This window comes from Gobio gobio, assembly GCF_949357685.1.
Source record: "Gobio gobio genome assembly, chromosome: 19".
NCBI classification, from domain to species: Eukaryota; Metazoa; Chordata; class Actinopteri; order Cypriniformes; family Gobionidae; genus Gobio; species Gobio gobio.
In genome coordinates this window covers 34,618,313-34,633,918 of record NC_137112.1, presented here as the reverse complement: position 1 = coordinate 34,633,918, position 15,606 = coordinate 34,618,313, and the positions used below count along the sequence as shown (strand labels likewise).

General features: G+C 37.6%; 1 protein-coding gene across 4 annotated transcripts in view; it reads left to right on the top strand.

The window, feature by feature from the left end:
* The first annotated feature begins 660 nt into the window (after window positions 1-660).
* kaznb (kazrin, periplakin interacting protein b) overlaps window positions 661-15,606 on the top strand; it is a 209,513-nt gene continuing 194,567 nt past the window's right edge. For all 4 annotated transcript variants that reach the window (XR_013818509.1, XM_079843827.1, XM_079843830.1 and 1 more), the window contains exon 1: window positions 661-1,258. Coding sequence is in view for 3 of the 4 variants with exons in the window: in XM_079843827.1 (XP_079699953.1) it covers window positions 1,183-1,258 (76 nt within the window). In the remaining variant the exon portion in view is untranslated. The remainder of the gene's footprint in view (window positions 1,259-15,606) is intronic.

Below are 15,606 nucleotides of genomic sequence, written 5' to 3'. Positions count from 1 at the left end.
TTAATGTACTTACTATAGGGTTAGTTGCATGTAATTATGCATAATTTATTGTTATTAGCTACTATGGTAAGCACACGAAAATACAATGTTACCAAATATAACTATAGTAAGTAACTACGTCACATTAAAATAACACGTTACTAAGTTGAAAATGTGCAAATATAAAGTCTAAAATTTAACCTTAGATAGATTGGTTGAATGATTATTTAGAAATTCATATTTGGAATTCATTAATTGGAAAGTGTGATAATCAGGTGTGACAACGTCACGAGTAACGTTTGTAAATAAAAATAAAAAAGCTAGACCTTTTCTCTGACCTAACTTTTCTCTTTCCCAGTCTTTTTATGTAGCTAACGTTATATTTCCCTCCAGGTTTGAGATTTTCTTATATAATGCAAAGACATTGCTAAATTTTTAAGTGTCCAACTGTACATGTTGGGTGTCACTGCAGGTGTACACATCCCATAAGATCCCACCTATTAAGATTTCTCATTGTATTTCAATTGTTATTTTGCCAACCTTGAGTGAGTTACCCAAAATGAACTTTCCTTTTCAACTTCCTCTCTCTCCTCCACAGGGGGAGGAATTAAAAAGTAGAGCTGCAAGAGTTGCAAAAAAAATCTTTTCCCTGCAGCCGCGCTTCTTATGAAACGGATCATCGAGTTGAGAGGAGCGAGCAAGCAATGAAAGGGAGGGGTAGAGCCGAGGCAGAGGGAGGAGAGAAGAGGGCACACGCACCCGATCAGAGCACAACAAACGGCAGTCCACCCTGAGCCTGGGGGAACAGAAGGCTTCTCACTCAGTCAGCTGGACCAGGAGCTTCAGACCGCCACGCTCTCACTCTGGAGAAACCTGCCAGCGAGGCACAACCTCAACGCATGATCATAGAGCAGCAGGAAAAGGCAAGACATCATTGCTCTGATTCTCTCTCTCTTTCAAGCTCGCTCTCCGCACACACTCTCACTCATTCTCCTTGACGCACACAGACACACTCCCTCATTATCTTGCATGTGAGTGAGGCTATTTCTCTCTGTCCCGAGCAGAAACCTCTGTGCTATTCTTACACAGCTGCAACGTAGCTCCAGCTGCCGTTTTCAAAGGGAAGTGAAGGCAAACCGGGGCTTTTCTGCGTGGTGTGTCGTTCAGAGACTGACCCATCAATCCTAGTGGGACATCCCAACCATGGAGGACACTCTCACCTGTACTCCCACCACCTTTTCCCAGGTCTTCGGCCGCCAAGGACAGCTGATGCAAGCTAGTAAGTACATGAGATCTGTCATATTGGGAGGTTGCAAGGTTATGTCAATTTGCAGGCCTTGGGGTAGTAAATATGAAATGGACCAGTCAGCTGAGTGCTTGCTTATGGTCTGTGAAAGCTCTGCTGGTGAAACCATGGTCCACTGCAAATCCTGATCTCATGGCTTAGGCACCCAGCATGCAGAGAGAAAACCAGCTCTTCTTCCCCGTTGCTTTCAGCCCGCTAATGAGCTGCACACAGTCAAGAAATGTGTCTGCGTGTGTGCGTCTCTCATCTTGCTTATGGATGGATATAGCGATCTTAATAAGTCAGTCATGAGGGCTGGGGCTGAAAGAGGAACATGAAAGTTGTGTTGAGCAACTAACTCAAGATAGATTATTCAGGGTGTTTTTTAATAGAGAACCTCACCAGTGTAATTCTGAAACAGTGCAATAATTCCTTGACAGCTTCATAAATATTGTACTCCTAAGCATTGATGAATTATGAATTTTGTCTTACAAAAAGTCCCAGTGCTATGAATAGATGCCGCTTCATAACTTATGTCTCACAGATTGTACTTCTGCATTTAATGGCTTTGTACAGGTTTTGTATGAGCGTACCAAAATACCCCTGATCTTTGTCTTAATTAAGAATGAAAATGGAAACTAGTGACAAATTAGCACATGATAACTCGGAACTTGGAATTAAACACATGTAACAATTTCAGGTTTATTATAGATAATTTTTAATGTGTATAAATATTTAACATACATACACTTAATATTTATGATTTTAACTGGTCACACACTCTGTTGTCCCAAGGTTTTTTGATAATATTAAATATTCACAAAATATAATTTATTTTCAATTTGTTATATAAAGGAGTATGATTTAAAACCTCTATACATTTATAGTACTTTTTAATTTATTTATTCAGTGATCAGTGCTTATGACTGCAATATTTATGAAGCTGTCAAGGAATTACTGCACTGTTTAAAAAAATACTTGGCGATGATTGCTTTTGTAAACTAACTACATTAAAAATGATTTTAGTGTACTTCCGTAATGTTTTCACAGATATCTCTGGCTTTTATCAATAGCTTATATTAGCTTATAGCTGATTTGTACTCGCATGTCAAAGTTACAGCTTAGATGTTGGTGGAGCAATTGAATTAAGGAGACTTGCAGCAGGACGCAATTACTCAAACAGCAGTTTGTAAATGACCGTGATACTAGCGGTAATGACAATCCGAGCAGATTTTAATTTGATGTTTAATTCGATGTCTCTACACATTAACATGCCAATTAGCAGAGAAATGCCATGCTGCCAAATCAAAGCCATGCTGCCAAAAAAAACGTGATTACCAAGTCCTTCTGGGACAGAGTTTTAAAGGGGACCTATTATGCCTCTTTTTACAAAGTAATATAAGCCTCAGTTGTCCCCAGAATGTGTCTGTGAAGTTCCAGCTCAAAACACAGATCATTTATTAAACCTTATTGTAAATACCCATTTTTTAGTGGAAGGAAAAATATGCTGTTTTCGTGCATGTATCTTTAAATGCAAATGAGCTGCTGCTCCCCACCTCACCCCACTTTCCAGAAAAGGGTGGAGCCTTTACAGCTTGTGCCTCGGATAATATTACCAAAACTATTGCGGTTACGCTCACGTGACATTGCAGTTCTTCATAATCATGAAAGTTTATGATCTGCATGCATTTTAAAGCCATAGAAACGCACAGAGAGCTGGCTGTCAGACGGCGCGTCCTGTGAGTATTAAACTAAGTTCTCTTTCACGCCTTATTGCGCTTAAACTGTCAAATATACACATGGTTATGTCAAACAAAGTGTCTGTGAACATAAACAGCAAGTAAAGAAATCGCATGTGTAATATTAGAGCTGTGAATTAAAGTGAAAGCAGCGTAATATACAGTAACTACTGCTATATATGCTGTTAATATGAATCAAAACAACAAAAGAAAAAACAAAAATTACTCACTGCTCTTGACTGAATTAACTTAAGTAGCTTTACTAAGAATACATTTCTTAAATGCTGCTGGTAAATGCTCTGGTGAGGAGATAAACTTGGCAGACTGTGTACAGCACATTGAGGGCGGGGTCTATGCTAATGAGGCAGTGTCCGTAAGCCATTCGTGGGCGGGGCCAAGGCATTTTGTGACATCACAAAAAGTAGAATCTGTTAATGGCTTGTTCTGAGACACTGCTTATGATTGATTGATTTCTATTATTATAGGGTGGTTGTGTACGCACATTGCCAACACACATTTATGTTCTAACACCATGTAAAAGTGAATATTGCATAATAGGTCCCCCTTAAAGACCGTGTATCAGAGGGTGATGATGGTCCATTCGGGAGTTTATATTACATATACATTTGCCTTCGTTTTTGATAAATGCTTTCTTAATAAAGCAACTAACAGGATTGCTTCCACATGTAACAATACAAAGTTAAATGGTTGTAATGCTAAATATCAGTTGTGCAAAAAGGCAAATTTTAAATTCCATGTGATATGTTTATCATGCATAGAAACATATCATGTAGAAAGCCAATGTCATTGTCATTGGGTTTTACGCCATGGTTTCGGTTATTACCTCTCCAGATGGTGCATGTTTTTTTAAAAAAAGGAAATGTCCTTAAATTACCTTCCTCTGGGTGAGAGATTTCTGCACTTTAAACCACTAGAATCTAATTTAAAGTTCATCTTTACTCTCACAGTAACTGCATGCAAGAAAAGTTTGCAAATTGTAATAAAAAAATGTGCGTTATCGGAGTGGTATTATATGTGTGTGTGTGTTAGCAGGGTGTTTTGGTGGGGGGAATGGCAGCAGTGAAACGAGACAGAATAAAAGTCTCTCTCTTTCTCTGTTCGCTCTCCAGAAATAGAAAAAAACTTTTATAAATAATGCCCTTTGTTTGTTTTATTTCTGTGAACTCATTAGCTGTTTGGTATGCAGGGATGTATTAGTGTCTGCAGAGTGTGTGACATTGCCATGATTAATATTCTGCGTGTGGCTTTGGAGCGCTGAAAGCCTCTTTACTGAATTTGTGTTTCTGAAGTGCCTGAAGATGAGACTCCTCTGCAATATCTGAGCCTCAGAGGTGCCGAAATACTGTATGTATTATCATCAGCCACTTCTCTGTGGCTCTTTGCTTTGAATGTCTCACATTCTGGATCATCCATAATGATGAGATTTTGTAGTTTCGAAACATTCTGATGTCTCGTTCCCCGTGGACTCACTGGACATGGAATTTTCTGAAGTTTCTCCTTTTATAAACAATGAACTGATATGAGAGGACTTTCATTTTTTTCACAAAAATACGTGGTTTTTTTTTTCCTTTTCTAATTTGCATTAAAGTCTGCCAGGAGGATGTGGTGCTTTTTTTGGTGCACTTTCGCCTCGAACAATTTTCTCTTTTAACATTTATCAAAGTGCCCTATGTTTGCTCCATAAGTGTTTTGAAAGATCATCTTCAATCGATGCAAACTGATCTACAGTGCTGATTTCATTGGCATGGCACACCACTGCTTTTATGTTCTGTGTTGGTGTTTATATGAGCCTGGCTGAGATCCAAGTCTATGCACTCACCCGTCGACACACAGACTGTTTTGGCTGACGTAACGGACGTGGCTGGGATGTGGGCTCATTTGTATGTCTGCAGATGTTAGTGATAGCACAATATGCAGCGCCAGTGACTCTAACAGGAGTTACACCGTCTCGGGGTGTGATGACCTCTTTTCCTCACTGCATGTTTGATTGAGAAATACTTACTGCAGAAATAAGCCTTGACACGGCATACAAAGTATGAACTCAAACTCGCATTCATTTTTATATTTAGCTCTTGAATACTTGATTCTGATCAGTCAAATATTTTTGTATAATGGCTGTTGATTTTTATATTTAATGCCACAATGTGCTAGTTTCATGTCACATTGCCCTCCTTTTTTCTCACATAATAATGTCAGCTCAGATCAATATTTCATGTCCATTTATGTGCAATAAATAATAATGACTGACTGAACGTTATCTATTTAAGTATTTTCCCATAGTTCTTATTCATATTGAATAAATAGTATAACAGACAGACATAAGACAATATGCGACAATCTGTAATTTATTACACATTTTATTACACATTTTTTTAATGAAATTTTTTTCATTGACTGTTGAAATGTAAAACAAGGTAACATGCAATAACTAACAATAAATTTTTACAGCTTTAACCTATGTTTATGTTAGTTAAAGGCCCAATATGTAAGATTTTTGGATTAAAATATCCAAAAACCACTAGAACAATGTAATATATTTTGTTGACTTGTGTACATTATCCCAAATGTTTCCAAGAATGTTTAAATCCAGAGGAATAAGCTATTTTAACCAGTCTGTGTCCGTGCATCGCCTATCAATGACATCATACCTGCGTTACCCTCGATTTCCAGTTTTATTTTGTAGAAACCATGGAAACACCAAAGACGCTTTAATATATTGTGTTTTATTAGACAGGTGAGCAGCTGTTTGAATACATTTATCGACAGAAAACGAATCATTGTTATATAGCTCAACTCAGTTAGTCTTATTGTTTTAAATCTCATTTTCTTGACTTACCGCGAGTACCATGTTTTACCATGCCTAAGATTGATCTAGCTTTCTGCAGTGTGCAACAAGTGTCTCATAGTTGCGGCTGAGAGAGTAGTATTATAGGCTAACAAAACTAACACACTCAAATGTGTCTAATATGTTACCCCTCATTCGCATGAGAAGAAGAAATGAAAGCGGCATAATAAAAGCTCTGGGAAATCAAGGCGTCATCAAGCTACGCCTTTTTGAATAAGCGATCTCTAACGGCGAAAAATTCATTATTGTGGCTTTAATTTAAAAAAAAAATTACGTTCATGTTAGTTCACAGTGCATTAACTAATGTTAACAGATATAACTTTTGACCTCAAACATGTTTTAGTAAATGTTGACATGGTTCCCGCGGGCTCTTAAAAAGTCTAACATTTCAAAATGAAAATTTAAGGCTTTAAAAATTTGCTGAAATATTGAGTTCTAGGTCTAAATTAATTTCAAACAGGTCTTAATTTTCCTATATGTCCATGTAACGCTACCTCCTCTATTGCTCATTGAAATGCTCCCGCAGCGCATTAGTGTGTGTGTGATTGTGTGTGTGTGTGTGTGTGTGTTTATTCCGGGGTGTTCTTTCTTTCGCTAGATCACTGTATTACAACTACAAATGAGACCAACATGCATCTTATATTGCAGCCAATCAGCTTTCATGTTATTGGCGCGAGTCTTTTTCGGACTGTACCACAGACGCATCAAATGGATTTTATTCTTCAGAACAGTCCTCCAGTTCTTATAGTTGCACGATCGGGTAAGCGAAGGCGAATCTTTCTCACCTGCCATCTCGCATAATGACCAAATAAAAGTCTTAAAAAAGAGTTAATAAACCACAAACTCAGTTCGTTACTGACTGAAGTCATTCTGACTGTGGATTCTGTTCACGCGTTTGCCGCCTGTCAGCGCTCACGCAAATGTGTCTATTTCTAGGCTTATTGCCCTTGAATGATTAAATACCCATAGACATTACACACAAATACGATTAAATACACACATTACACACCCTTTACTTGATTACTTTGAGAACTTTTTACTTATATTAAGCAAATTCTTATTTATGTGGTTTACATGTAAGATTTTGGTCATATTTCCCACTTTAAAGGGGCTATATGCGTTTTTCTGAAATTTAAACTCGCGACTGACACCTGTGGCCAAAAAACAGAACTGCTCTTATTTTCTGCTCGCTCTCGCAACGGTGGTGACGTCACATCCGCAGAAAGCGCGGGAAAAAAACGACCCGCCAGAAAATAGCAAAAATAGGATACAGGCTTATAGGTGCACCCACTGTGAGCGGACAAGGTGTCAGTATGCTCATCAGGAGATGTTTGAGTCATAAATGGTAAAATAAAAAGGCTCTTGTTACGTTTATTTTGGGGAAAAAGGCATCCTAATTATGAAAAAAAAAGCATGCAAATTTCTGAGAATTACCACCACAAAACAATAAAATAAATAAATAAAACATAATATATATAAATTAGTGTGAATGTTCCCCCCAATCCTAGTGGGATTGAGCTATGAGGAAGTGCAAGTTTACTAATACTGATAAATAAATTATTTTGCTTTGCAAGTCATTTTGTGATTCTGTATTTCCTCTGTACGTAATTGTTTTTTATTGCGTGATATAGGTCTTACATTTAATTCATAATGGTCTTAAAAAGGTCTTAAACAGTCTTAAATTTGACTTGGTGAAACCTGCAGAAACCCTGGTTGAGATTAACATTAATTTAGTATTTTAGTAAATTATAGTAATATTTCTTATTGTTAGTTCAAGTTAACTGATGTAGTTAACGAATGTTAACCAATGAAACCTTATTGTAAAGTGTTACCGCTATGACTTATGTTTTCTATAATGCAAGTGATTTAGAATATAATAAAATAACGTCTACAATGTTGCTTTAAAGTTGCTTGATACATTAGAAAACCTGCTATAAGCAAGCAAGGCTGTAATCTAATGATTCTCTTTTATACTTTCTCTGTGCAACTTTGTTGACCTGGAAGCAAAGAAATCAGGTTTGCTTTTGCCAAGTCTGTTTGCATCGAGCCCAAGAATAAGTCACCTTTCTGCATCATTGGCCCAATGTAGACGAGGTATTATAGCAGTAGGAAAAGAATAGCATCAGCAGAATTGACTAGAAGTTGAGAAATCTTTTCTTCTGTCACCTCTGCCACAATAAAGAGAGAGCCAATCTGTGTCCCTTTAGAGGAAGGAAGTCATGACCTTGTCCTAAAGTCATATAGTTTTATAGCATAGCATAATAAGAGCTCTCCTGATACTACAATATAACAGTGGCACCAAAAGATATATGGCCACTAATAAATGTTAGAAATGTTTCAATATTACAACAAAATAGCATACAATATATATATATATACACACACACACACACACACACACACACACACACACACACACACACACACACACACACACACACACACACGCGCGCGTGAGCGCACACACACACACACACACACACACACACACACACACACACACACACACACACACACACACACACACACATATATATATATGCTTGAAAGTTTTAAGTTTGTGAACCCCTTGCAGAAAGTGTGAATAATTTTAACAATACAACATGCATTTTATTTTTTATTTAGTACTGTCCTGAATAAGATATTTTACATAAAAAATGTTTACATAGAGTCCACAAGACAAAAAATAGCTGAATTTATTCAAATGACCCTGTTCATAAGTTTATGAACCCTTGATTCTTAATACTGTGTGTCGTTCCCTGGATGATCCACAGCTGTTTTTTTTTTGTTTTGTGATGGTTGTTCTTGAGTCCCTTGTTTGTCCCGAGCAGTTAAACTGCCCAACGTTCTTCAGAAAAATCCTCCAGGTCCTGATAATTCTTCAGTTTTCCAGCATCTTTTGCATATTTGAACTCTTTCCAGCAGTGACTTTATGATTTATGACTGTATGAGAAGAATTAAGGGACTCAAACACAACTATTAAAAAAGGATTCAAACATTCACTGATGCTCCAGAAGGAAACACGATGCATTAAGAGACGGGAGTGGAACATTATGAGAACATTATTCAGAGTACTAAATAAAAAATAACATGCATTTTGTATGATCCCTCTTATTTTGTTAAAATTATTCACATTTTCACAGATTCTGCAAGGGGTTCACAAATTTACAAGCAGCACTGTGTGTGTGTGTGTGTATAGATGTATATGTAGTTAGCGTTTTAATTATATTACATTAAATGACCTGTTTCTCATCTATCGTCAAAATACATTTTGGATACATTCCCAATACTATACAACACTATTGTTATATTTTACATTTTTGAAAGCTAGTAGTTTCTGCTACTGGCAATTTGTTAGTTGCTATGTAATGACAAACAACACAGTGCTGCTACACTGCTTGCATATTAATCTGACTATTCCTCCCATATGTTTTCAGGCATATATTTTCAAGGGACATTAGATGCTTACAGACTGTCACTTTAATATTGTGCGTATGTTGCTCACAACAGAATGTTACTCACAACACTGTACTTTATTGTTGATACTAGGTTTTGAAGAAGAAACTTGTACAAATTGATTGTCTTGAACTGCTTTCTTTGCCGTGGTTATATCTTAGGTTTACTGACAAATTTCTATTGACCCAGAGTCATTAGATGTTCCTCACGAGGCTCGACAATCACTCCATTTGGATCAATAGATGCCTAATTCGAGAGCTTCTCTTTCTGAATCACTATTATTGAATCTCACAACTATCCGATCATTGACTCAAGAAGCAGCCGAGATGGAAAGGATATTTCTAAGCAATAGCACCTTTGAACCAAGTGCGAATTTGCTGACCGAATACCACACATATTAATTCCAAGAACTTTGGTGTTCACAATTGGACATAAATCCATTTTTCTTCTAAGTGTATTTGAAAGAAACTGGTTTTAAGTGGCAACGCAGCCGTTAGTGCAGAAAAGGCTTAGCTTACAGGCAGCGCTCGTTGATTAGAGCGTTCTCATGAATTTTAAGCAGGGGCCAGTTTTGTTTGAATTTAAGCTTTGGAGTTTCTGAACTATTTCACTTATAATAAGAAAAGTGATGTAACTCCCTCTAAACTGCAAGAAGTACACACAACCCTTCCCCTGGAGAGTTTCTGGAAGGAATAAGTTCAAAAATGATGTAGCGCATCAGCCTGTGTGGATTTGCCTGATGCTGTTTACCGTGAGGTTAGGTGTGTGATTATAGGCTAGTCTGCAACTTGGCATGGCAGCTTTATCCAATTGACAGGTTACTTTGGAGCCTAAAATTGCTTTGGATATCAGTCCCTACACATGATGTTCTGAACTGTTCTGAATAGTATTTACATCTGAGGGAATATATTTTGACAGAGGCAGCTGGCAAGACTTGAGCAGCTAAAGAACTTCCTGCATGCAAATTTGTTTTCTTCTGAAACCACTTCAAAGGGATCTCATAATATGTCTGTGGCAAGTGCGTCGTATTTGTAATTTATTTATTTAGAAAATTTGACACATCTTCCGGAATGTGGGATTAAATCCACATATTTCATTTCCATTATGTAACTTGAGGACTGCTTAATATTATCAGATCCTCCCCAACCTTCCCCGCCGCTCTCCCAATCTCTCTCTCATTTTCCTCTCCGTAGACTAGTTTGTGCTGCAGAACTTTTTACACAAGGGTCAATTTCACACCTTTCTGAACTTATGCATTTGAGAACTGCTGTAGCATTTTTTTTTGCATCTTTGTTGTACAAGAAACCTTGTACTACAGTTTTATAGCAAAGGACTTGTTCTGAGATTATGTTTCTGTCATGCTTTAGTAGCCAAGCATCCGTTTTTAACATCTGCAACAGCAGATTATGCAGCTCTCCCCTCTCCATGGAGAGAATCGTTTTAATCACTTGGAGCCTATTTGGTTCCTCTGCCTTTACATAGGATTTACTGTGTAACTCCCTTACTTTTTGCATTATATCTGGCATTATATATATATATATAAAACATGTGTCAGTATATATATAACTATGCATAGTCATGACTCATGGCACTACATTGGATTTGGTTTAGCAATTTAATAATCGAGGATAGTGCTATTTCAGATCACAAGAGCATTGTTTTTTATGTTTCATTGACTGTTGAGAGACAAAAAAATCAAGACAACTGGTACTTATCTATGACACGTTATAAACCCTGAAATTGTTGATACATTTTCAGCTAATTTTTATGCTTTAACGGATGACTGGGCTTAGGATGCAACTACAGTTGGTCAGTTGAATGATTTTAACTATCTTTGTTCTTAAATATTAGACTCAGTGGCCCCAGTTAAAATAAAAAACAAGGTCAGTAGTTAATCAAGTACCATAGATAAATGAAGATATTTGTATATTAAAGAGAAAGTGTAGGAAGGCAGAACGGGCTTGGAAATCAACTAGACTTTGTCAATTTTTAGCACTTGAAGGGTTATTTGTGCTTTTTAATGAGACAGTTAAAGGGGTCATGAATTGAGAAATAAACTTTCCCTTGAGCTTTTGATTTATAAAAGGTCATAGTAATATAAGAATATCCTGTAGTTTCAGAGCTGAAAACTTCCTTGTTAGTCAAAGAAAAGCTTTTATTGACACCAGGTTCAGCAAACGCTTGATCATAACTTACCACGCTGTCACAGGCTGGAGAATCCTTTATTTGAGGTGTTGGTGGTTCATTGTGCTGCGATTCGTGATCAGTCTCGGACATTTATGTGCCAGGGCTCACAAAGCCCAACATCCCAGGGATATGTGTTTTTCAGATGGGCTACCAAAACAGATCACCGGCCTACCGACGGGCTATCTTAAATAGTGAAATAACAATCCTTTCTTGATGTGCGTTGTTCACTCTCTGGACTTGATATTTGAAGGAAAAATACAATCGCGAAAGCTTTGAACATGCTGATTTGTCTGACTCTGCAGTGAGGCTTGTTCGTGCGTGTGTGAGCGTGTGTGTCTGTTAGTGATTCACTATTTGCAGTTATATCCACCGATTGGACGGACCAAGCAATAAAAAAAATAATATTCCAATTAATTGCGGGTGCATGAGAGATAAATCATTGTGTTTTTTTTATAAAGACATTTTGTAAGCCCTATGAGCGAATCATTCCGGTTGCCGTTTTCCCACACGCTTTCAAAACAATTCCTCACGTGTACTCACAGGGGAGCCGAAGCTTATTATAATATGTAAAGCTCATTCAATCATAGTAGTGGGCATTTACTTCTAAGTCTTTAGTGCGGCACGGCCAGAAAAACAGAGCGTTCCATGAGAGAGGCTCAAAACCAGTGTAGAAAATAGCCTATTACTTATTCATTATGATGTTTTTGAATGTAAAAAAATCACGCAAACATCATAAGTTGACCTCAGACAACAGTATAAAACAAAAAAAGCCAGTTCATGACCCTTTTAAAGTTGAAAGATCTGCTTATTTTTCTAATTTAATAGATACAAACTGCCACAATGCTAGGGTTTTATTTAATGTAATTAAAAGGGATAGTTCACCTCAAAATTAAAATTCTGTCATCATTTACTCACCCTCAAGTTGTTCCAAACCTGTACTCATTTTTTTGTTCTGCTGTACACAAAGGAAGATATTTCGAATAATGTTTGTTACCAAGCAGATCTCGCCCCCCATTGATTACCATAGTATTTTTTCTCCCAACTATGGTAGTCAATGACAAATTTTCTTGGGAGGAGCTATAGCCTCATGGGCTGGAGAGCACTCTGGAATGAGCTCAGGGGCTGGAGCCGTTTCGGGTTTCTGGTCAGGGACTGGAGGCATCTCTGGACTCTGGACAGGGACTGGATATGCAGAGGGTTGTTTCTTCTTCTTCCTCCGCCTCCTCCTTTGGGCAGAGGTGAAATGAAGAACTGAGGCTGCAATAGCCACTAGACTCGGTTCCGAAATAAACTCTGGAGCACGTTCATGAGGGTAGCACAGACTCTGGAGAGGAGAATTTTCAGAGCTCCCCGGCCCGAATGAACATGACAACCACCTTTCCGGCTCTAGGAATGGGAACCCTGAGGTTGAATTTGGGATATAATGGGACTTAAGGTGATGAGGACACACCAACGGTGGGAGAACAACACGTTCAGCGCACCATATCAAAATAGCGTTCAAGATTGTAACTAGAGTCACCTACTGGTATCTATGGGGCAACATGTGGATACAAACCACTCCAAAACAAGTCCATTCGCTGGTGGTCAGTCCAGGTTGAAAGATGGGTATATTGCAGGAATTCCTCCATGAATTCCAGCAGCCATATCACCCTGTATCCCAAGACTGGTTTCCCACTGAAGCTAAGCAGGGTTGAGCCTGGTCAGTGCCTGGATGGGAGACCTCCTGGGAAAACTAGGTAGCTGCGGGAAGAGGTGTTAGTGAGTGCTCACTCTGTGTTCTGTGTGGGTCCTAACGGCCCAGTATAGTGATGGAGACACTATACTGTAACAAGCACCGTCCTTCGGATTCTGAAGGTCCTGACTCTCTGTGGTCATTAAAAATCCCAGGATGTCCATCTGAAAAAGAGTAGGGGTGTATTCCCAGTAGGGATGCTCATTTCAGTTAATTTCCCCGACCGACAACCGCTGCTCATTATCCGAATATTAACTGTTAACTGATAAGATTATAATATTGAATTGGCATTAAATAAAAATACAATCGACGAGTGTCTATGACCCGTTAAAAAATATGTTTTTTTCAATGGTTTATTTTACCGTGCAAACAGCAGCATACGGAACATTATCAAATTTTCACGCACCTGCAGCGTTTCTGACAACAGAGAAAAACGGAATAAAATAATATAAATAAAAAGCATAAAGTAAATAGGCCTACACTAAATATTTTTCACTTAATTAATTAATAAATTAAGATGACAAAACGAAAATATACTGAATCCGTTTAAAGCTTTGAAGAACCGGAATCGTTTTTTTCATCAAATAAAAATAGCAGACCTACCTCAGTCCACACCTTGTATGTTTTTATTTTTTATTTTTAAGTAACATGTCTGTGTGAAGTCGGGTTTGCCTGGGGCGCAGCCTGTTGACAGTTAGACCTGCAGCAGAAAACACCCTCTCAGGTGGCACTGATGCCCCGGGAATACAGAGATAACGTCAGACTAACACCAGAGTGGCCAGCCTCGGGAAACGCCTTTCATTCAGTGTTGGGTAAGTTACTCTAAAAAAGTAATTAATTACTAGTTACTAATTACATCTTCTATAGTGTAATTAGATTACTCTACAAATTACTCTCTCCAAAAAGTATTTAATTACTTATTACTAATTACTTTCTAAATCCTATATCAGCCTCAACATGAAACGGCTCTTTTAATTCATTCAAATAAATAATACAAAACTACATAAATTATTCTTATTCACTGACCAAAGTATAACAAATGTGAGATGGATACATAAAAATATGTTTTAAAGTTAGACTTAAAATTTTGATGTTTACTTCACTATTGTATTATATATAATTGTTCTACAGTCTATACACAGTATTAAGTTAATTTACATCAGAAGTAACTGTAATTAAATTACACAAAAAATAAGAGTAATCCCTTACTTTACTTTTTCAAGGGAAAAGTAATTTAATTACAGTAACTAATTACTTAGTAACTTGTTACACCCAACACTGCTTTCATTTGCTTTCCACCAGTCAAGAGTTTGTCCTAACTGCGGTATTTTAATATGCCGTAGCATATTTTGAAAGTAACTTCGTCGCCCCTTTCTGTCGAAATAGTCCCACATGGTAGCCCTACTTCTTTTCATTTTGCGAAATATGTCTGTGTAGGCACGTGTGGTTGCACGTATTGACACGCCCTTTTAGTTAACAACTATAGCATATTTTTAACCAGTCAGCAAACAAAAAAAACCCTTTTAAACCGTTTAACTGGTAGTAGCCTATGAATCGGTCAAAATTCTTACTTTTGGTTGGTGAGCATTCTGCCGCAATATGGCCCAGGTAGATGCTGCACATTGGTTGTGGTTGAGGAGATTCCCCTCTTCTATATGTAAAGTGCTTTGAGTACCCAGAAAAGTGCTATATAAATGTAATGAATAATTAATTATTATTATGTAGGCTTCAATTGCACAGCCATATTGAAAGATGGAACACAGAGTTTCTCCCACTCTGGTAAAATATTTTGGTAACACTTTATGGTAAGGGTCTGAGGTTTGTATTCAGACCCTTGCCAGGGTTTGTATTCTGTCTGAGGGAGAGGAGATGTTCTTTAGCCATATCCCCTTTTTGATTCCTTGCTTTAGGTCTAGCTTTCTGTCACAAGTGGGTGCAGTACTAAAGCTCACAACAAAGGAGATATCTTCAGGAGAATTTTAATAGAATAATCCAAACAATAAACAGGAGAATTAACAAGGAGAAACGCACTACATTCACATGTGACATTAAACAAAGCTAGACAATGAACCGACAGAAATTGAGGGCTTAAATTTGTGAGGGCAAACATAGGAGCTAATTAATGAAACACACCTGAACTGAACTCAATCCATTAGAAACCATAGAAACAAACAGGGGGTGAACGGAGGTAATTAACAGACTAGACTAGAGGATGAACAAAGAAACTCAAACATGAACAGAACATACACGTTACAAGTTGACTACTCTATTTGAATTAATACGATGAAAACATGGGTTGGGGTTTCAGGTAGGGAGTTGGATTGGTTTGTTTTGCTTGTCAAATAGGACATTGGTAGTGTCA